The 21,885-nt window shown below is 59.0% G+C and overlaps 4 protein-coding genes across 7 annotated transcripts; 2 read left to right on the forward strand and 2 right to left on the reverse strand.

The window, feature by feature from the left end:
• Nucleotides 1-850: 850 nt before the first annotated feature.
• On the forward strand, nucleotides 851-3,691 carry PFN1 (profilin 1). Its single transcript, XM_027567696.2, has 3 exons — nucleotides 851-1,148; nucleotides 2,558-2,750; nucleotides 3,337-3,691. Exons 1-3 carry the CDS (start codon nucleotides 1,017-1,019, stop codon nucleotides 3,432-3,434), a joined length of 423 nt encoding a protein of 140 aa, XP_027423497.1. The 5' UTR covers nucleotides 851-1,016; the 3' UTR covers nucleotides 3,435-3,691.
• Nucleotides 3,692-4,164: 473 nt separating this feature from the next.
• On the reverse strand, nucleotides 4,165-8,881 carry RNF167 (ring finger protein 167). 4 transcript variants are annotated; one of them, XM_027567877.2, is made up of 10 exons: nucleotides 8,772-8,881; nucleotides 7,979-8,480; nucleotides 7,817-7,897; nucleotides 6,461-6,586; nucleotides 6,264-6,351; nucleotides 5,969-6,059; nucleotides 5,648-5,753; nucleotides 5,400-5,493; nucleotides 4,712-4,792; nucleotides 4,165-4,629 (listed from the first exon to the last, which is right to left on the reverse strand). In XM_027567877.2, the coding sequence occupies exons 2-10, from the start codon at nucleotides 8,060-8,062 to the stop codon at nucleotides 4,334-4,336; spliced, it is 1,047 nt and encodes a 348-aa protein (XP_027423678.2). In that variant the 5' UTR covers nucleotides 8,063-8,480; nucleotides 8,772-8,881; the 3' UTR covers nucleotides 4,165-4,333. The 4 variants fall into 4 exon arrangements, with proteins under 4 accessions (XP_027423678.2, XP_027423677.2, XP_027423680.2 ...); XM_027567876.2 differs by lacking the exon at nucleotides 8,772-8,881 and adding an exon at nucleotides 8,617-8,748; XM_027567879.2 differs by lacking the exon at nucleotides 8,772-8,881 and adding an exon at nucleotides 7,213-7,317 and having other exon boundaries at nucleotides 7,979-8,008.
• Nucleotides 8,882-8,940: 59 nt separating this feature from the next.
• Nucleotides 8,941-11,796, forward strand: SLC25A11 (solute carrier family 25 member 11). The gene is made up of 8 exons (XM_027567880.2): nucleotides 8,941-9,187; nucleotides 9,859-10,011; nucleotides 10,108-10,314; nucleotides 10,490-10,580; nucleotides 10,657-10,747; nucleotides 10,827-10,926; nucleotides 11,007-11,058; nucleotides 11,173-11,796. The coding sequence occupies exons 1-8, from the start codon at nucleotides 9,093-9,095 to the stop codon at nucleotides 11,326-11,328; spliced, it is 945 nt and encodes a 314-aa protein (XP_027423681.1). The 5' UTR covers nucleotides 8,941-9,092; the 3' UTR covers nucleotides 11,329-11,796.
• Nucleotides 11,797-13,895: 2,099 nt separating this feature from the next.
• Nucleotides 13,896-16,252, reverse strand: GP1BA (glycoprotein Ib platelet subunit alpha). The gene has a single exon (XM_035724733.1). It carries the CDS (start codon nucleotides 16,017-16,019, stop codon nucleotides 13,896-13,898), a length of 2,124 nt encoding a protein of 707 aa, XP_035580626.1. The 5' UTR covers nucleotides 16,020-16,252.
• Nucleotides 16,253-21,885: the final 5,633 nt, after the last annotated feature.

Below are 21,885 nucleotides of genomic sequence, written 5' to 3' on the forward strand. Positions count from 1 at the left end.
ACGGCCGGTGACCTGAACTGCTGGCGGGGTGTGTGTATTGGTGGTGGTGGGGGGGCCGGGTGGGCCCGGGACGTGGGCGCGGAGGCCTGCCTGGGGGCTGGAGCTGACCCAGCTTGTGCCCCTCGGGCAGATCCTGGGGACACGAGTGTCCCCCCGGTGGGCGCCTTCAACTCTGAAGACAGCCGGGGTATTCAGCCACCTCCCCCTGGGCTCCCGCATTTCTCGACTGAATAGAACCGAGGAGGAGCCGCGGGCCCGCGCGCGCCGCGCCCCCGCCCCTTCCGCCCGGCGGGAGACACGTCCCCGGCCCGCCCGCCTGCGCGGGGGGTCCCGCCGCGCGCGCCCCTGCGCCCGCGCAGCGGGCCGCCAGCCCTAACCGCCCCGCGCCCTCCCGCCCGGCCAGGCGCAGGCGCGGGCGCACGCGCCGCCGCCGCCGCCGCCGCCGCCGCTCCTGCCCTCCGGCGGAGGTGGGGGAAGGGGGAGCCGTTCCGTTTAACCCTGAGCGCCCCGCACCCTCCTCGACTGGCTCCGCTCGCGGCTCGCCAATCCTTCTTCCTTTCACTTTCCTTCCTCCCTCGGGCTCGCTCCCTTCCCCGACACCAAAGTCTCATTGATATTCAAGGCGAAGCGGAGCGAGCCCTGACCCTAACTTCCCCCAGCCGCCACCGCCCCCCGTCCTTTCACAGAGCTTTCCACCTAACTCTGCAAATTTTGCAATAGGGGGAGGGATTTTTAAAATTGCCTTTGCAAAGTTCGGTATCTGGGCAGGCGAGGGGGGGAGGGCGGGAACGGGAAGCAGGCCCCGCCCCCCTGCCGCCCTTTGCAAATAAAAATCTAGGGGGGGGGGAGGAGCAGGAAGTGGCGGTGCGAGGGCTGCTGCACAGCTAGCGGAGCCGCGGTCCGGACGGCAGCGCGTGCCCCGAGCTCTCCGCCTCCCCCCGCCCGCCAGCCCGAGGCCCCCGAGCCCAGCCCGCGGCCCCAGCAGCAGCGCCGAGAGCAGCCCCAGAAGCAGCGCCATGGCCGGGTGGAACGCCTACATCGACAACCTCATGGCGGACGGGACCTGTCAGGACGCGGCCATCGTGGGCTATAAGGACTCGCCCTCCGTCTGGGCCGCCGTCCCCGGGAAAACCTTCGTCAACATCACGGTAGTGCGAGGCCCGCGCGCCCCGGGGCACCGGCCGGCGCGGACGCGGAGAGGGAGGGACTCGGGTGGGGGCGGGCGCGGTCCGGGGAGGGCGGCGAGGGGCCGCGACCGGGTCCTCGCCCCTGGAGGCGGCGCGGATGGCGGCCGCACGTGAGCGGGCCCCCCGCTGCGCCCGAGACCCCGCGCCCCGGGGCGGCGGCGCCCATCCCTCCCGCCGCCCCGCTCCCCGCGACGGGGCGTTACATCCGGGGCACAGGGCGGGGAGGGGCGCGCCGCCCGGTGCGGAGGCCCACTTCCGCCTCGTCCAGGGCGGGGCGGGCACGCGCGGCGGGCTCGGCCGGGCACGGACACCCGGCGGGCGCGGGGGGACCCCCGGCCCCGCTTCCGGCGGCCGGCTCGCGCCCCGCCACCATTGTTCCTGCTCCCGGCTGCGGGAGGCAGCCTCGGTCGGCCGGGGTTCCCCGCCCTCCCGGCTCCGTTAGAGAGGGCGAGGCCGCCCCACGCCCCCCCCCCCGGGTCGGCACGCCGTGCGCCCCGCATTCCTGGGAGGCCCGTCCCGGAAGTCCCCTCGCCCTCCCTTCCCGCCATCCGGCGGGGCCCGGAGCGGGGGAACTTTGTGAGAAGTTGTAGGGCAGCGCGAGTGAAGGCATGAGGGATGACTGCCGCTGTCCCCATCACCACCTCCCCGGTCCGCACTGCCCGGAAGTGGGGAGGGGGAGCGGAAGTTCGGGAGGGGGGGAAGGGGATTTCCGGGCGGGAGGGGACCGGATGTGGGGGTTTGGGGTGTTAGGGGGAGGGGGAGAGAGGTTCCCTGGGGTGGCTAGACCTGAGAGCTGGGTGGCCGGCTCTGGCCCCGCGCCCCCTTCCCAAGTTTGCCAACTTCCCCGGAAAGCCCCCAGGGATCCGCTTCATCCTCTCGGGGCACAGCTACCTGGACTTGGACCCTAAGTCACTCGGAGACCCAGGCGTCCGGGCCCCTAACAACTCCTGCAGAACCTTTGACCAAATAAGGGCAAAGTTGCTTCTCCTGCTTCGCCCGCCCCCTCCCTTCCCCTCTTCGCTTCTGCTTTTCCTGAAGGAGAGTGGTGTGCATCCAAAGGCTCCCCATTCCAGGCCACGCCACTCTCCTCCCTGGCTTTTGGCTCCCTTTATTTCTTGGGTTTGCTTTAACTAGTAAATGAGACCGAAGTGTCCCGAGGAACGTGTAGTCTCTTCCTACGACCATTTTCTCGGTTGGAGGACCGTGATCTTGTGCCCAGGCTTTCAGCAAGTTTCTCAGATCCCATAGATGTGCCGAAGCGCAGGACCTACACCCCTTCTGGGGGGAGGTGTGGAGGGCAGGTGGGTCCTTGAGGCGGGCGGGAACCTCGGTGTGCTGACTTGGATGGCTGCTCTCCCTTCCCTTTCCAGCCAGCTGAGGTTGGTGTCCTGGTTGGCAAAGACCGGTCAAGTTTTTTCGTGAACGGGCTGACACTTGGGGGCCAGAAATGTTCTGTTATCCGGGACTCACTGCTGCAGGATGGGGAATTTACCATGGATCTTCGTACCAAGAGCACCGGGGGAGCCCCCACTTTCAACATCACTGTCACCATGACTGCCAAGAGTGAGTTTCCGACTCTGCACCTTCTCTTCAGCTCCGAGATCCCTCGTGTACCTCCCGTTAGTCTTCCGGGTTCTTTTTCTGCCTGGTTCCCCAGTACGAAGGGGCTCACACCAGCCTGCTGGACGCTGGGACTCTGGATAGTTCCTGCAGTTCTCAGTTCCTTCTCTTGTAACATAAAGATGAACTGTATTAGCTCTTAAGTTCCTTCCTGCCCCTGAGCCTTTTCAGAGGGGAAACCCTATTTTCTTGGGAGAGGTAGACGGGTAGTCAGAAGTTGGCACTGAGCTGTGTTTTGAACTCTTGTTAAGACATGGCAGGCTCCACCAGGGTTATCTCCAGCCTGAATCCCAGTCACCGGTCTGCCAGCCTTTGGGCCCTGAATTTTAGCACAGCCCCCTCCAGCTGGAAGCTTGATTGCCCCCTCTTGAAAAGCCCTATTGTTTCGGAGTGACTGACAGCCTGCCTGTGTGGGGGGGGGGGGTTGGGAGAGAGGAGGTTGGGTTACAGCCCCCGGGGCTGGACAGCTGCTCAGCAGCTGGCGGGGGAATCGTGACACCTGGGTCCCAGCCTGCTCTCTCTCCTCCAGCGCTAGTCCTGCTGATGGGCAAAGAAGGTGTCCACGGAGGTATGATCAACAAGAAATGCTACGAAATGGCCTCTCACCTGCGGCGTTCCCAGTACTGACCCCGTCCGTCCCCCCCCACCGCTGCCCACGGCTTTTGCACCCCCTCCTTCCCAGACACACACACACACCATTTTTATTTTTTGGGCCATTACCCCACACCCGTTATTGCTGCCAAAACCACATGGGCTGGGGGCTGGGGCTGGATGGACAGACACCTCCCCCTACCCAAACCCCTCCTGTGTGTGGTTGGAAAACTTTTTTTGGGGGGTTTTTTGTTTTTTTTTGTTTTTCTGAATAAAAAAGATTCTACTAACAAGGTGCTGTGTGGTTTGGCCTGGCCGTCAGGAAGGACGGTCCCCGACACCAGCCCCCTTATGTCAGCCTGGGGTCAGAAGAGGGTTGAGGGCAGTAGAGTCTCGGGATCGGAGCTTCCTCAGTCCTGCCTTGGGGTGGGCACCTGCCTGAGGCCCACCTGGCTGGGCGGCCCAGCCCTCCCCCACTGGCATTCCCAGCCCTAGGTCCTCAGGGGCCCCCCGAGTTGGTAGATAATGGAAGAGTCCTCCAGACCAGAGAATGGGCCCAGGCCTGCGGGCAAGGCAGGGCCGGGTGAGTCATGGCTGTGTGGGTGGGGCTCCCCCCTCTGAGTCACAGTGAACGCCTGCCGGGTTTGTCCCCATGGCTACAGGTGATTCTCCCCCAGCACTCCCCTGCCCCTTTATGGCAAAAAAAAGGGGGGTCAGTTCCCCAAGAGGATAAGGAGTTCACGTCTGAGAATGACCTCACCCTTCCTTAGTTCGCAAAAACAATTTTATTAACCCAGTAGGTGAGGACCCAGTCCCTTTCCGCCCCCAGCCCCCTCAAGAGGGATGGAGGAAGGGAGACCCCGGGGGCAGCAATGTCCCCCATCCCTCCGCACAGAAGAGCGGGGGGCGCGGGGGGTGCGGGGGGGAAAGGACCATCAGACCAGGAGCGCAGCCGAAGGGGAGGGGGGTGACGGTGGGGGGTCCGCTGGAGACCCCGGGAGGACGAGAGGGGTTGGAGCGAGGGAGCCAAAGGAGGTGGGAAGCGTGGGACTGGAGCCCAGAAGAGGGGTCCGTTCTGTGGCAGGCTGGTCCCCTGGACCCCCGTCGTCGTCATCACCCTCTTGCCCCTGAGCTTCGTCCTCCCCCGGACCCCGGTGGACAGGCTGCTTGCAGATGGGACAGGTCTTCCGGGTCTGGGTGAGCCAGGGGTCCACGCAGCGGCTGTGGTAGGCTGCGAGAGGCAGGAGGTGAGGCACCGGGCGCCCGCAGGGGTGGGGAGGCTGGGGACGGGGGCCAGGAAGTGAGGGCCTCACCGTGAGCACAGGGCAGTACTCTCAGCTTGTCCCCATCCTCATACTCGTCCAGGCAGATGGCACACACGTCATACTGGTCTCCTGGCGCAGGAAGACAGGCCTTGCACCGAGCCATCCTGGCCCAAGGCCCCCAAGGGCTCTGGGAGCCGCGGAGCTGAGCCCTGCCACTTACCCTCCCTGGCTTTGCGGAGCCAGGAGAAGCACTGGCAACGGGCAGGGTGAGGCCAGAGGAGGACATGAAGAATCTGGGGTCAGGAGGGAAGTGGGTTTCTGGCGGGGAGATGTAAGAGTGGGGAGATAGTGCCAGGGGCGGAAGTGGGGGGCAGGGCTTCTGCCGTAGCCTTAAATGGGAACTGGAGGCTCCAGGGCCTAGAGACCCAACCCCCCCTTACCTGTTTCTTCCTTCCCACCCCAACTCCTCCCGACTCCTTCCACCTCTCTGCTCTTTTACCACCCTCGGGGGCAAGCTCAGTCCTCCCTCTCTCCCCTCAGCTCTTCGGTTCCACCACCTGTGCTTTCTGTCCCCCACTTCCTGTCCCGACCGCACCGTCGTACGTAAGGGTAAAGAGAAGGAAAGCTGGCATCCCAGGCTGACACCCGCCATCTCTGCCCCTTGTCTCCTGAGCTCCACTTCCGCAGCACCAGGTGAGCTGTGGGAAAGGCCCCCGTCTCTCCCCAGGCCCCTCACCCTTCTGATAGTCATGTGTAGGAATCTGTTTTAGTTGTTCTTTGGTCAGTCGATTCCGCTGGAGCCGCTTCCGGTGCTGGACACAACGGACTACCTGGCGAAAGGGGGCGCGGTCGGATCCGAGTTAGGGAACAAAGCTGGGCAAATCCAGTACGACCCCCCCGCCCGACCCTCCAACCTCCCACGCACGGACCCAGTCTGGCTTGAAAGACTCCAGCTCTTCCCATCACCCTCCCTGAGCTACTCACCATCACTGCTCCCATGGCCAGAACCAGCAGGCCCACGATGCCTGTGAAGGGGATGAGGTAATACCCCAGAGGGAAGCTATTGTCTGGGACCAGAAGCACCCGAGCCCTGGGAAAAGGAAGACCAGAATCAGAGGAACGGGAGAGGCAAAGGGACGGAGTAACTGGTGCTGGACGAGGCCCACGGACAGGGAAGGAGGTGGGAGGAAAGTCTCGAGGCAGAGTGAGAAGGACCTAAGGCTGAATGGCCAAGGCACGGAGGCGTGGGCTCCAGGCTGGCATGGAAAGACTGAAGGCAGAGTGGGAAGGAGGGATGTGTCCTACCCCTTCTCGTAGACAAAGAGGGCACGCAGGTACTCGGAGCTCCTCTCCCCAATAAACACAGACGGGATCCAGATCTGCTGCTGGATTTCCTCTGCAGGGATCAGTGCATGACGCTGCAGACCCAACCCTCCACTCCGCTCCTTCGTTAACCCTGGCACTTGGCTTTTGCTCCATCCCACCCCAAGGACTAACCTGTTTTCCCCAAGGTCTCAGCCACCGCCCGCCCGCCCGCCCGCCCGCCCCGATCTGTCTGAACTCTACCGAAACCCAGCTTGTCCAGGTGCCCCAACCTTACCGCTGTTCCACACCATGTTCAGAAGCTCGTTGGAGTTCACGTTGTGGACCACAGCTGCGCCATACCCTGCCTTCTGAGCATTTAGGACCTAAGGGGACAAGGCAGGGGATAAGGGGCCATCGTGGCCCTTGCCTCCCTTCGTTCCAGGTGCCTTTTGTCACCCTCAGCTTCCCAGCTCCCACTCCACATTCAGCAACCTTGAGGTCAAAGTTGCAGTCGAATCTTCGAAGCAGTGCAATAAAGACTGACCCGTTGACCCGGGCTGGGGGTGGAGGGGCAATGGGGCTGCAGGCATTGGCCGGGTGAGCCTCCACAAGGAAGCCCTGGGGAAGAGAAGCAAACAACAGTTGGATTTCACCTCCTTAGGTTCTGCTCCCCACAGGGTCCCACCAAGCATACTGGCGGCCCCATGCTGCACACACTCTGCCCCTCGCTTCCTCACCCCTGAGCATCCCACCCCAGTCAGAAGTCCACCTCCTGAAGAGGCGAGGACATCGAACCACCACCCTTGGCCAGACCTCCCATCATCCCTCTCCCTGTCCCAGAGAAGCCTACACTCCACACTCCAAGCTAAGTCAAATTCTCCTGCCTTCCGGTTTCCCAGATCATAAACCACCTAACTCTCCGCTCAGCCGCGTCACGCCCTCTCAAGCTCGAGTCCCGTCCCCATCTCCAGCACTCCAGCACACCGCCACAAAACATACTCCCCGCTGTTGAGAAAATGGCAAGAGGCCCCAAATGGGGTCACTGGTGCTAAGCCCCAGAGCACCAAACCAAGACCTACCCCCTAACTGAATCAGCTCCAGCCTCCCCCAGGAACGGGACTGTAAACCAGTCCATCCGGAATTAGCCGGTCAGAACTTGCGAGGTCACCTGCCCCACAGACCCCTGCCCTCCCCTGAAGAGAGCCGATCTTGCCACCATCGCTCTAACCGCTAGCATAACTTACTTGTCCTGCCACCTCGTGCCTACCAAAGTTTCTCATTTCCGTACAGCTCTTCGAAGCTCCTTTCTATCTGCTACATGGGATGCTTCCCGATTCATGAACTGTTGACTAAAGCCAATAAGACCTTGAAAATCCCCACACTTACATTACCGTTCACCACGTTCAAGGACCCAACCCCCCACCTAACGAACAGCTACACTGACACCCACGGCCCACTGAGCGCTTGCCACACGGCAGCCTTCACGACGAAGCCCTCCAAAACTGCTTATGTAACCTGACTCTGGCAATAACCCTGAGGAGACTCCTCTGGTCCCATGGTCCCCTGGTCCAGGAAAGCAAACTCAGCTGCAGAGAGCGAATTAACTCGCGCGACGTCGTAAGACCCTGCTGGCAAGCGGCCCTTTGCCCCGCAGTCTCCTTCCAGCGCCGCTCCAGAGGGCCCCGAGTTGTGCCAGCAGGAGACCTGACGTCTTCTCCCTCCGGATTCCGAATCCCGCCCTACACGTGCTCCCGCGCGTGGTGCCTAACCTGCCTCCAGCTTCACGCAAGGGGCGAGGCTCCTCAACCCCCCCCGCTCCCCAGGAGAGAGGACAAAAGAGGAAATCACCTGCAGCCCCTCCTGGCTCAGGGCGGCTCCAAAGAGCGCGGGCAGGTCTGCAAAGTCCATGCTGGTATTGTGGTCCGAGGTCTGCGGACGAGAGAGCCCGTGTCGCCCGGCGCCGGCAGCCCCGCCCTCCCGCGCCCTTCCCCCACCCGCGCCTCGACTCACCGCTCGGATGAGCCCCCGCGCGGGGGACGCTCCCCACAGCACGGCGGCCACCACCACAGGGAGCGGGAAGGCCGCGGGGTGCATGGCCGCGGGCGGCGAGAGGCCGAGGAGGCCACGTCCCGGTAGCAGGAGCAGAAGCGGGGCTCTGCGCCCTCTCCGCCCCTCCTTCAGGCCCCCAGGGGTCCAACCACCCCCAGGCCCCACTCCCCAGCTACATGGGGGCGCGGGGGAGGAACCCCGAGTCCGGGAGCGGGGCACCCCACCCGGTTAGGGGAGCGGGCAGAGACGCACTGAATGTATCCTTCTCGGGTACAGGGACAAAACCGGGAGCGGGGACCGAGGCAAGCACAGGTGACAGAAAACTTCTGGGAGGGTGGGGGCGTTCGGGGAGGCGGGACTTCCGGGCAGGTGAGCTGTCTTCCTCACTGCGGGGAAGGGGCTTCCGGGAAGGAAAGGCAAGCCGCCTCCAGCACTGGGCGCTCAAGAGGAAGGACTTCCGGTCCTAAAAGGCCCGTTAAAAGAAAGGTTAGAGGCGGAGGGCGTGCCTTTGCAGATGCAGCGAGCGCCGAAGCCCCAGAAAACGATCCAGTCGTTCCCCCTCTCATGCCCCGGATCTTGGAGCTGCCCGATTTACAAACCTCCTCACTCTCTCTGACCGCCGCCGCGGCTGCGGGACCTTCAGGTCTCGCGAGAGTCCTCCCCACACTTTCCCTCCCACCCGCCGAAGGCTTGCTGCGCCTATCGCGAGAGAACCGGCCCCCATTCCCCCCCGCCCCCCCCGTCCCCGGCTCACTCTGTCTCGCGAGATCTCCTGACACCCTCTTCATTTTCCCGCGAGTCCAATTCGGCGAAAAGTGCGTCTAAGCTATGGCTTCCTAAGCCAGCCACACCCCTTCCCGCACCCCCACTCGGAGCCCCGCCTCCGGCTCCGCCTTCCTCCCGGCCGCCTTTGCGCCGCGCGCCTGCGTCTGCGCCGGCTTCCAGCTGGGGCTGGCCGCGAGAGCCGGAGGGGCGTGCGCGCGCGCCCTCGGCCCTGTTGCGCGCGCGGTGTCACCTTGGGCGCGAGTGGGGCCGCGCGCGCACAGGACCCGGAGCCGAGGGCCACCGAGCGGCGATGGCGGCCACGGCGAGTCCCGGGGCCGGCGGGATGGACGCGAAGCCCCGCACGTCCCCGAAGTCCGTCAAGTTCCTGTTTGGAGGCCTGGCCGGGTAAGCTCAGGCCCCAGGGTTGGGAAGGGAGGAGGAAGGGACGGGTGCAGGGAACCGAGCCGGCACGGGGTCAGCGCGGTCCCAGGCGTATTGCCGAGGTCCTTGATGGGCTGCCAGGACCTTTTCACCCATCGCGGGGCCCCTGCTGGGCTGCGTGCAGGCCCGTTGCTTAGCTCTCCCGGGTCGTGTAGGGTTCCAGGTCCTTGTATGGCTCCTGTCGGGCTGCGTGAAGTCCCAGGTCACGAATGCCCACCTCTCTCTGGGGTGGACTGCATGCAGTTCTGGATCACTGCTTGACCCCCTGGGAGCTGCATGGAGCACTTTCGTTGCACGGCCCCCCGCGGGACCACTGGACTTTTAAGACCCATGGCTCTTGGCCCAGGTGGACGCTTACACACGTTAGCCACTAGCCTCCTGAACACTTAATTGTACATTCTTTTTTTTTTTTTTTTTTTAAGCAATTTCTCCTCCCAAGGTGGGGCTTGAACTCACAGTCCTGAGATCAGGAGTTGCATGCTCTACCGACTGAGCCAGCCAGGTGCTGGCTTGAACACTTAATTAATCATGGGGCAGGCCTGGCACTTTGTGACCCCTCGTTGCCAGGTTCCAGTGGGCACTGATAGGTGGTCAAGGGACACTCGGCCCTGGATTCTGCTTCTGTCTTCTTCCAGGATGGGAGCTACAGTGTTTGTGCAGCCGCTGGATCTGGTGAAGAACCGGATGCAGCTGAGTGGGGAAGGAGCCAAGACACGAGAGTACAAAACCAGCTTCCATGCCCTCACCAGCATCCTGAGGGCAGAAGGGCTGAGGGGCATTTACACTGGGTACTGCAGCCACTGGATGCGGTGGGGGGGTGGGGGTCAGGGATGGGTTGGCAGCTCCAGACCCTGGCCTGATGCACAGACTCCTTCGCTCCCCAGGCTGTCGGCTGGCCTGCTGCGCCAGGCCACCTACACCACCACCCGCCTTGGCATCTACACGGTGCTGTTTGAGCGCCTGACCGGGGCTGACGGTACACCCCCTGGCTTTCTGCTGAAGGCCCTGATTGGCATGACTGCAGGTGCGACTGGGGCCTTTGTGGGCACACCAGCTGAGGTGGTTCTTATCCGCATGACCGCCGATGGCCGGTGAGTTCCAGGTCTGAGCCTGCCCCGGCTCCGTTCCCTGGGATCTAGAATCCGAGGACTACTTATCCCTGGTCCGGAGCAGAGCATTAACGTCCGTGTCCTGGGCCCCCTTTCTTTGCTCCTGTGGGGCAGAGTGGTCTATCCTGAGCTTGGCCTCTCCCCGCCCTCCCACCAGGCTTCCTCCTGACCAGCGCCGTGGCTACAAAAACGTGTTTAATGCCCTGATTCGAATCGCCCGGGAGGAAGGGGTCCCCACACTGTGGAGGGTGAGTGAAGGGGCTGGAGACCTTGGGGGCTTACAGGGGCGGGTCGTGGCCGTCCCTGACAGCACCACCCCCACAGGGCTGCATCCCCACCATGGCTCGCGCTGTCGTTGTCAACGCGGCCCAGCTCGCCTCCTACTCCCAATCCAAGCAGTTCTTACTGGACTCAGGTGAGCCCCGGAACGGGGACCCCCGGCCGGGCCCGGGCCAACTCCGCGCTGACCGCCGTCTCTGCTTCGCCTCCCCCAGGCTACTTCTCTGACAACATCCTGTGCCACTTCTGCGCCAGCATGATCAGCGGCCTGGTCACCACCGCTGCCTCCATGCCGGTGGACATCGTCAAGACCCGGTGAGCGTGCGGGCTGGGGCCCAGGGACGTGTGGGAGGGCCCGCTTTGTGTCTCTCACGCCCCTGCCTCCTCTCCTGCAGGATTCAGAACATGAGGACGGTTGACGGGAAGCCGGAATACAAGAACGGGCTGGTGAGGAAGGGGGGCTGGAGGAGGGGATACTCTGGGAGTGCGGGGAGGGCGGTGGGGAAGCTGGACATGGCCCTGGAAGCCAGGTCCTACCCTGGCGCCCTGCCTCCTGTTTAGGATGTGCTGGTGAAGGTTGTCCGCTACGAGGGCTTCTTCAGCTTGTGGAAGGGCTTCACACCGTACTATGCCCGCCTGGGCCCCCACACCGTCCTCACCTTCATCTTCTTGGAGCAGATGAACAAGGCTTACAAGCGTCTCTTTCTCAGTGGCTGAGGCAGGCGAGGGGCCCGGGGCCAGGGTGCCAGGGCTCCCCCTTACCCATTGCTCCCACAGTCAGTGTGCCCCCGGGGGCCTGGACTCTGCTGCCCTGGGCCCTTCTATTTATTTCCCCTCCACGGTGTGGTTCCCTCCTCTGCGGTAAAGGACTCTGGTCTGTCCTACCCCTGCGCCACCTTGACCTCCTTGTTCTGATCCTCACGATCTCTCTGCCCTCGGCTGTGTCTCGGCTGGGGGTGGGGGCGGTGGCTGGGAAACTGCCTGAAGCTCTCCGGCCTCCTCTGGGGTGTTCGTTTCGGGCATGTAGGACAGTGGAAGATCCCCCTTCTCAGTGGGTAACCCAAGGCAGGGCTGAGGGCACAGGAGATGGCAGAAGCTGTCAGGATGGCCAAAAGGCCTGCCGCAGGAGGACGTGACCTTCCACCTCACTGAGGACCTGATCAATAAATTGGATTGATGACAGCACCCCCAGATCTGTACAGTTGCAGGGGCGGGAGGGGAGGCAGCTGGACAAGGAAGCAGAGGTCCCAGGAACACAGGAACTGGAGTTTTAAAGAAAAGGTGTTAAAGGAAAGGCGCTTGCCCGTTTTATGCAAACGCTACATCAGTCTGTCTGGGTGCGGTGGCAGCAACCGACAGGTAAGGAAAACCGACATGCACACCCCACGTGTTGCTTCCCAGCCACTTGCCCAAGAACGTCAGGGGCATGAGTCATCTCTCGGAATCCCCAGGAAAAGCCTCCGCAGCCTGGTGACTTGGGCAGAAAAGGGGACAGTCTGAGACGGGAAGGCTGAGCCGTGGGGGCAGGCGCCCAGAGCCGGGAGGTTTAAAACGGGGGGGGGGGGGGGGGGGGCAGGGACATTGGCCGGAGACTTGATCCGAGCCCCACCCTGCGGAGAGTGATGTGTCTCCAAACATCTCTTGGGGCGTCAGAGGGCACAGGAAGGTCAACTGGAAGGAGGGCTGGGCAGCGTGAGGCCCGAAGTCTTGTGAGCCTGGCCAGGGACAGGCAGGCAGTAGGTGGGAACTGTCCCCTTGGCAGAGCCGCCTCAGGAGGAGGAGAGGAGGAGCTCGGCGGCCCGGCAGCCCGGCTGGGCCCTCCTACCTCTGCCTTCCTCTTACTCACTCCTGGCGCTTGCTGGCCTGGGCCACGGTGGAGCCTGGGCCGTGTCCTTAAGAGGTTCCAGGTCCACAGGGAGAGATGGCCCAGGGGCGGGTGGGGGTGGGAGTGGAGCAGTGGACCGCTGCAGGGTAATGTGGGGGCCCTGGCCCTGCCTGGAGGAGAGAGCCATGCTGGCGGCGGTCAGATGGATGGGGCAGCGCACCTGCCCGACAGGAGAGCGAAGCCTCCGCGGGGAAACCCAGGGTGGGGGGGAGGGCGGGGCAGGTGATCTCAGAGCTTGCAGCAGCGGACCACGGGGCATGGAGAACCCGTTGTAAGTCGTCAGCCGGGTGAGTGTGTAGAAGCCCTTCATGGTCAGGCTCCAGATTTGTCCTCTCTCCAGGGGAGACTTCCAAGCAGGGCAGGTGCAGTCGGGCTTTGAGGCCTGGGTCACCTGGAGAAGGGGGTTCTCAGCCTGGGGAGGCTCAGCTTTCTCTCCCATTTTCTGTGCCCCCGGCCTTGATTTGGGCTGGAGACACCACAGGAGAGACAGCCCACTCGGTGCAGTGAGGGGAAATGGCAGAGTCTAGGGGAGCAGGGGAGAAGCAGGTTCTAGTATGCGAGCCGGACACCTGCCTGGGACAGCTCGGCGCTGAGCAGAACCCACCACGCTGGCCCACGCCGTCCGGCCCACACCCACGGGGCCGCTGGCCTGGGCAGGGCGGGAGGCCGTGGGTGCGGGCAGGTGCCCACGTTGGCTCCTGGGCGGCCCGGGGCAGACGCACCTCGGCAGGGGCCGCTCCAGGGAAACCTGTGGGTTTTGAGCTGGTCCTAGTGCTTTGCAGTGGCCTGGCGGGCAGCACCGCAGGGTGAGCGGGGGCACCCCAGGCTGGTGAGCTTCTGTGGGTGAGTGATCCAACTCGGGTGGGGGCAGGTGGGGCTTCAGACATGCGAATGACAAGTGCCCCGGACACTCTCCGTCTCCAAAGGAAACAGTTTTTTTTGAAGTTAACCTTTTTATTCTCCAAATAACATACAACGGTGGAAAACTAAAAAATGCTCAACAGAAAAAGGAAAGGAAACCACCATGTTTATGCTCCCCAGGGACGATCAGGGCTCACATCTTGATACAGATCTTTCCCAGTTCCCTTCGGTACCCACGTCTGAGAATCCTGCCCTGTTCCCTTTGCTTTTTCCTCAAACTTCCTCCAAAGTGATGGTAATGACCTAGTGGTTTGTGAACCCCTCCTGCAGCATAGGGAGCTTTGTTCTATGACCCACCCTGCTCCTCTCCACCCCTGCTGCTTCGCTGAGGTTGTGCGTGTGGTACCAAGAGGCTTCTGATAAAGGAAAAGTGACTAAATCTCCCCCTGACCCTGCTGTGCTCCTTGCCCGCCCACCCCCAGCTAGATCCCAGTACAAAAGGCCATCACAGCCTCCGTGGGTCCCCAAACCACCCCCCTCAGAGACTGTGGCCAGTATACCTAATGCCCACTGTTCCCAGCAGGTCCTGACCCTGGCCCAGACTCAGGGCAGAGGGCCGCCGTCCTGCCTGGAGGGGCCCCACATGACCATCAGCCCGTACCCACAGGAAGAGGCTGGAGCGGAAAATGGGGAGTGAGCCTTGAAAGAAAAGCAGCCAGGCCCGGGGCATGGTCACTTGCTTTCCCCTCTGCAGCTCCAGATGTGTGGTGTGCGTGGCTGTGGCCAGGGCCCGTGGCCCTGCGGGCTGGGCCCAAGCCAGCAGCCGGATAAGGACCACAGAGGCAAACAGAAGCCAGAGGAGACCCAAAACATAGAAGCCCAGGGGGAGGAGACAGCAGAAGTCAGGGTTGAGCAAAGGGTCATTTCTGGAGCTCTCCAAATTCCCTTGAACCACCTCGTGGGCCTTTGGGAGGTAGACAAAGGAGGTGGTTGTTGGGTATTCCAAAATAGTAGGGAGTGAGGTTGATTCTGGGATCTCAGATGTGGTCAGTTCAGACAGGATTAGGGTTGTGGTGGGCTCTGGGGTGGTGGGGGTTGTGGTGGGGGGCGTGGTGGGCTCTGGGGTGGTGGGGGTGGCTGGAGTTGTGGTGGGCTCCGGGGTGGTGGGGGTTGTGGTGGGGGTTGTGGTGGGCTCCGGGGTGGTGGGGGTGGTTGGAGTTGTGGTGGGCTCCGGGGTGGTGGGGGTTGTGGTGGGGGTTGTGGTGGGCTCCGGGGTGGTGGGGGTTGTGGTGGGGGTTGTGGTGGGCTCCGGGGTGGTGGGGGTTGTGGTGGGGGTTGTGGTGGGGGTTGTGGTGGGCTCCGGGGTGGTGGGGGTTGTGGTGGGGGTTGTGGTGGGGGTTGTGGTGGGGGTTGTGGTGGGCTCCGGGGTGGAGGGGGTGGAGGGTGTCGTAGTTTCCAGGCTGGTGGGGAGCATGAGCTCTGGAGTGGTCATGGTCATGGTGGAGGTCGTGGGGTGGGGCATGGGGGGCTTCAGGGTGGTGGGGGGTTTGGTGGAGGGTGGGGGATAGGGCATGCTGGACATGCTGGGCTCTGGGGCAGTTGGGAATCTGCTCTGTTTCTTCGTGGACTCCAGGGTGTAAGACGGATGGGACATCTGGTGGTCTGGAGAAGCAGTGGATGCCGAGTGGAGGGGGGCCCGGTGGGTTGTGTGGGCTCTGGTGTCGGTGGAGAAGCTGACCACAGCCCTGGTGGCAGGTACCTTTCCCACCTCTTCTTCTTCATAGTCATCATAACCTATGTCAACCCCGTCCCCGAGAATGGAGCAGCCCTTCCCTGGGTAGGTGTAGACGGGTGTGTTGTATGGGTTGACGCATTGCACGCTCCCCACGTTGGGAGTCATGGCCTTGACGTCGACACCCTCCTTCCATAAGTAGACATTATTGGAGTTGTCCTGCAGCCAGCGAGCGAAATAGAGGATCTCGCAGTCACAGGCCCAGGGGTTGTTGTGGAGAAAGGCGAAAGGGAGGAGGAGGTCCCCGAAGAAGCCCTTTGGGATGGTGCGCAGCCAGTTCCCTTGGAGGTAGAGGGTGTCGAGCTCCCCCAAGCCATCCAGGAGCCCCGGGGGCAGCTCATTCAACTTGTTGTCGGCCAGATTGAGCTTCCTCAGCTGGGCCACGGGCCTCAGGAGCCCCGGGGGCAGAGTCCTGAGCTTGTTGCCGCGCAGGTAGAGCTCATGGAGCCGGCTCAGGCCGTTCAGAGCACCAGGAGACAGCGCGGTCAGCTCGTTGTAGGAGGCGTCCAGGGTGGTGAGGGCTGGCAGGGCCTGTCCTAGCAAAGGCAGGCTCTTCAGCTTATTGTGGGAGACGTCCAGGGTCTCCAGCTGTGGCAGCACCCCGTCCGTGTGCAGGGTGGTCAGCTGGCTTTGACGCAGGTACAGCTGTGCGAGCTGGGTCAGGGACGCCACGGATGCTGTGGAGAAGGTGCCCAGGGGGTTCTCGCCCAGGTGAAGGATGGCTGTGTCTCTGGGCAGATCGGGAGGCAGCGCCTTCTGCCCCCTGTTGTCACAGTTCACTTCCAGCAGCCTGGTCACCTTGGAGACCTCACAGAGCAACTGGGGGTGTGAGGGGCGCGGCAGCAGGAGCAGCAACAGGAGGAGAGGCATGGGGACCTGGGGGTCATGGGAACACACGTGGGCACCTCGTGGGCGCTGGGCGTTATTCCTCCAGACTCTCGCCCCTGCTGCAGCCTCGGGGATCCCTCCAGAAACGCAGCCCCCAGACTCCTGTCCCCCCCACTGCCCTCTCCCGCCCTTGCCCCCAGAAGCCGAAACCGCCAACCCCACGTCCTAGGTTCTTCTCCCTCCCTCAGCGGCCCTGTCCCCCAGCCCCAACTCCAGCTTACAGGCAGGCGGGAGGACCTCCGAGGGCACAGAGCTGCTCGCAGGGTGTGACTGCCGTCTCTCTCCAGCCCCAGGGAGGGCCTGGGCAGTGGCAGGAAGGGGATGGGGATGGGGAGGAAGTGCCAGCCTGATAGAGATGCCCTCCTGTGACCTGGGAGCAGTGTCCCTCCCGGACACAGGCCCTTATCACCTCCTTCCACAGCCGTCCCCAGCCCTCCTTGGGGCTCTCTTCCCCCACTTTCCATCTACACAGGACAGATTGGGAGTGGACTCCTCCAACCACCCCCGTCCCCCGGCTTCTAAGCCTCCCCAGCTGCCACTCACTCGCCCTTCCCACTTGCCAATTTTAACCCTTGCCGCCCTCTGCCTTTCTCCCTCTCTAGCACGGTTCCCCCACCCCCTGGCTCCGTTGTGGCCAAGGTCACCAGTGTCCCCCACCCTCCTACACCCACCGGGCACGTCTCCATTGCGATCCTGTTCTCTGCAGCCTGCAGACCACGGCCTCTCCCACCCTGGGCCTCATGCCACTCACCTCCCTCTTAACCTCTCTGGCTGACGTTTCCCAGTCTTTGCAGACTCCTTCCTCTGTCCTTCCTGGAGAGTCAGCCTGCCCCAGAGTTTGGTCTTTGGCCCTCTCCTTTTCTTCTGCTACACAGACGCCTCACGTAAGTTACCCTCATTCATTCCCTTGCTGTCAGCCACCATACACCCACCCCAGGGACTCACCTCTACTCAGACCCAGACCCCTCTCCGGAGACCCAAACACCTAGGTCCCACTGCCGTTTGGATTCCTTGGGTGTCCCACAAGCATTAAAACAATATGTTCAAAACTAATCTCACCATCTCTCTCCAGATAGCTAACCCTCCTGTGTTGTCCAGCCCAGTGAATGGGGCCACCATCCGCCCATTTAGCCACTCAGTCGATACAAACAGAAACCCCGATGGTCATCCGTAACTCGTTCCCTCCTTCGTCCCCCATCCAACCTGCCACCAAGTCCTGCTGGCTTGACCTCCGGATCTCTCTCTGGAATCCACTGCCACCGTCCCCAGTCCAGGACACCAGCTCTTCTCTATGGCCTCACTGCAACAGCCTCCCAGCTGGGCTCCTGATGCTCTGACCTCCCTCCCCCCATCCCCCACTGGAGTGGTCCTTCCAGAACTGCAGATCTGCTCATATCCTCCCACTGTTTGAGACTCGTCAGGTGGCTCCCTATAGCTCTGAGGTCCCTGACGTGGCATACGGGATCCTGCATGATCCGACCCTTGCCTACCTGTCCAGCCCCATCTCTCAGCATCCACCTTTCTTTCTTTCTTTTTTTAAAGATTTTATTTATTTGTGAGAGAATGAGAGAGCAGGAGAGGGGGGGAAGGTCAGAGGGAGAAGCAGACTCCCTGCTGAGCAGGGAGCCCGATGCGGGACTCGATCCCGGGACTCCAGGATCATGACCCGAGCTGAAGGCAGTTGCCCAACCAACTGAGCCACCCAGGCGCCCTCAGCACTCCACCTTTCACTCTAGTAGATCATTTTATTTCTTTCTTGTGCCTGGGCTCTCTTTTCACCCCTCACCCCCTTCTGCCCAACCCTTACTTATCTGGAGAGTCCCAGCCCAGAATGTCTTCCTCTGGAAAGCCTTTTAAGACTTCCCAAGACTTGGGGCACCTGGGTGGCTCAGTCGTTAAGCGTCTGCCTTCGGCTCAGGTCATGATCCCAGGGTCCTGGGATCGAGCCCTGCATCGGGCTCCCTGCTCGGCAGGAAGCCTGCTTCTCCCTCTCACACTTCTGCTTGTGTTCCTCTCTCTCACTGTCTCTCTCTCTGTCAAATAAATAAATAAAAATCTTAAAAAAAAAAAAAAAAAGACTTCCCAAGACTTGGGGCACCTGGCTGGCTCAGTTGGTGGAGCATGTGACTCTTGATTTTGGGGTCATGAGTTTGAGCCCCACGTTGGGCACAGAAATTACTTCAAAACAAAACTTCCCAAGACCAAATGAGGTGCCTATTTCAGAGAGTCAGCTACCATGTCCATTGGTCCACCACCCCTTCTAATGATTAAAATGCCCCACCGACTGTCCCCCAGCAGGGGCGTCTTCACGCAACCACATGAGTCTGCCCCTGTCTGCTCCTTTCACCACAAGCCCAATGCAGTTAATCCGTACATATGCCATTTATATAATTTGCCCACTGCAAAAAGTACTTGAGAACATGGAGAAAACAAGGAATCAAGCATCAGGAAGTGTGTGAGAGAGAGGCCGTGAGGTGGAGTGGGGCCCCTGGAGTTGCTGACTGTTGGTGTATTGGTATCAGGGTTTTTTGTTGTAAGCAACAGAAAACATCCTGGTGAGTTTAGGATGAAAGGGAATTTGTTAAACATACATTGGCCACTTTATAGACTTCCCAGTAAGGGCCAGACAACCAGACTTGGAGCTGTGTAGCCCGGAACAGAATCAAGCTGCAGAACCAGTCTGGTGAGCAAAACTCTGCTCCTGCTCCAAGACCAGATCACTGAAGCCCGCACTGCTCCAGCTGCTGAGCTAGAGACTCGGTGTTACCACAACCTCCCTGTGCAGAGAGAGGATCCTGGACCACCTCCTCCTCCTTTGTGGTACCGGCTCCTGATTCAAAGTCTGGGTGTCTGTTGGCTTAGTCATACTTCTGTGACCCAGCTGCAAGGAAATCTGGGAAAGCAAGTCTGGTGGTTTCAGGTTTTGTAATAGGCCGATTCTGCTTCTCCAAATATTCCTAAATTGAAGGTTTTTGCAGACACAGAAAAGGGATTCATATGCTTTGGAACCTACTGAAAGGATCCTATATTTCATTTTCTTCACATGTTAATGTTCTGAATTTTTTTTTCTAATTTCACATCTTTGAATGCTTGGGATTAAAATTACTTGACCATTATGAATTATTCTTTTAATATAATTCTAGGTTGGTTTGCCCACATTTTACTTAGACCTTTTACATCTAAGTTAGAAAATAGAAGTGACTTGTAGATTTCTTTTGAGCGGCTTTGTCTTTTTTCTATTTGCTTGTTTGGTTTTGTTACCAGAGTTATGCTGGCTTTAGAAATTAAGTTGGAAAATTTTATATTCTCTGGAAAAGTTAGAGATCATAGGGATTTTCCATTCAATGCAGGGTCGGTAGAATTCACCTATAAAACCATCTGGACTTGATGCCATTTGGGGGATAGCTTCTGGAATACCTTTCCAATTTCTATAATTTTTGGTCTGTTGAGGTTTCTTGGGTCAATTTTGATCTTGAGTCAATTTTGGTAATTGATAGTTTCCCATAAAATATCTATTTCATGTGGCTATTCAAATTTATTATTGCAGGTTTGAACACTTATACTTTTATCATTTGTTAAAATCTCCATATCTGTAGTCATGAGCCCTAATGTTGTTTGTCTTTTCTCTCTCTCTTCCTCCCCACCCCCTCTTTTTTTCCTCACTGGACTTGCCAAAGATTATTCTATTTTACTGGACTAGTCAACAAACCAGACTTTTTAAAAAAGATTTTACTTATTTATTTGATAGAGAGAGAGAGAGCACAGCAGGGGGAGCGGCAGGCAGAAGGAGAGGGAGAAGCAGATTCCTCGCTGAGCAAGGAGCTTGATACGGGACTCAATCCCAGGACCCTGAGATCATGACCTGAGCTGAAGGCAAACACTCAACTGACTGAGCCACCCAGGTGCCCCAAAGAACCAGATTTATTAGTTGTACTAGTCAATTGCTTTTTTTTTCCTCTTCAGTGATAAATGTCTGCTTCCACCTTTAATAATTCTTACTTTGAGCTTATTTTCACGTTCTCTTCCTACCTTCTTGAGTTGAAATCTTAGTTCACTTATTTTCTTTTTTTTAATTTTTTTTTATTGTTCTGTTAATCACCATACATTACATCATTAGTTTTTGATGTAGTGTTCCATGATTCATTGTTTGTGCATAACACCCAGTGCTCCACGCAGAACGTGCCCTCTTTAATACCCATCACCAGGCTAGCCCATCCCCCCACCCACCTCCCCTCTAGAAACCTCAGTTTGTTTTTCAGAGTCCATCGTCTCTCATGGTTCGTCTCCCCCTCTGACTTACTCCCCTTCATTCTTCCCCTCCTGCTATCTTCTTCTTTTTCTTTTTTCTTAACATATATTGCATTATTTGTTTCAGAAGTACAGATCTGTGATTCAACAGTCTTGCACAATTCACAGCGCTCACCATAGCACATACCCTCCCCAATGTCTATCACCCAGCCACCCCATCCCTCCCACCCCCCACCACTCCAGCAAACCTCAGTTTGTTTCCTGAGATTAAGAATTCCTCATATCAGTGAGGTCATATGATACATGTCTTTCTCTGATTGACTTATTTCACTCAGCATAACACCCTCCAGTTCCATCCATGTCGTTGCAAATGGCAAGATCTCATTCCTTTTGATGGCTGCATAATATTCCATTGTGTATATATACCACCTCTTCTTTATCCATTCATCTGTCGACGGACATCTTGGCTCTTTCCACAGTTTGGCTATTGTGGACATTGCTGCTATAAACATCGGGGTGCACGTACCCCTTCAGATCCCTACATTTGTATCTTTGGGGTAAATACCCAGTAGTGCAATTGCTGGATCGTGTGGTAGCTCTATTTTCAACTGTTTGAGGAACCTCCATACTGTTTTCCAGAGTGGTTGCACCAGCTTGCATTACCACCAACAGTGTAGGAGGGTTCCCCTTTCTCCACATCCCCGCCAACATCTGTCGTTTCCTGACTTGTTGATTTTAGCCATTCTGACTGGTGTGAGGTGGTATCTCATTGAGGTTTTGATTTGGATTTCCCTGATGCCGAGCGATGTTGAACACTTTTTCATGTGTCTGTTGGCCATTTGGATGTCTTCTTTGGAAAAATGTCTGTTCATGTCTTCTGCCCATTTCTTGATTGGATTATTTGTTCTTTGGGTGTTGAGTTTGATAAGTTCTTTATAGATTTTGGATACTAGCCCTTTATCTGATATGTCATTTGCAAATATTTTCTCCCATTCTGTCGGTTGTCTTTTGGTTTTGTGGACTGTTTCTTTTGCTGTGCAAAAGAATTTTATCTTGATGAAATCCCAATAGTTCATTTTTGCCCTTGCTTCCCTTGCCTTTGGCGATGTTTCTAGGAAGAAGTTGCTGCGGCTGAGATCAAAGAGGTTGCTGCCCGTGTTCTCCTTTAGGATTTTGATGGACTCCTGTCTCACATCTAGGTCTGTCAACCATTTGGAGTCTATTTTTGTGTGTGGTGTAAGGAAATGGTCCAGTTTCATTCTTCTGCATGTGGCTGTCCAATTTTCCCAACACCATTTGTTGAAGAGACTGTCTTTATTCCAATGGACATTCTTTCCTGCTTTGTCAAAGATGAGTTGACCATAGAGTTGAGGGTCCATTTCTGGGCTCTCGATTCTGTTCCATTGATCTATGTGTCTGTTTTTGTGCCAGTACCATACTGTCTTGATGATGACAGCTTTGTAATAGAGCTGGAAGTCTGGAATTGTGATGCCGCCAGCTTCGCTTTTCTTTTTCAGTATTCCTCTGGCTATTCTGGGTCTCTTCTGGTTCCATACAAATATTAGGATTATTTGTTCCATTTCTTTGAAAAAAGTGGATG

This window comes from Zalophus californianus, chromosome 16, assembly GCF_009762305.2.
Source record: "Zalophus californianus isolate mZalCal1 chromosome 16, mZalCal1.pri.v2, whole genome shotgun sequence".
NCBI classification, from domain to species: Eukaryota; Metazoa; Chordata; class Mammalia; order Carnivora; family Otariidae; genus Zalophus; species Zalophus californianus.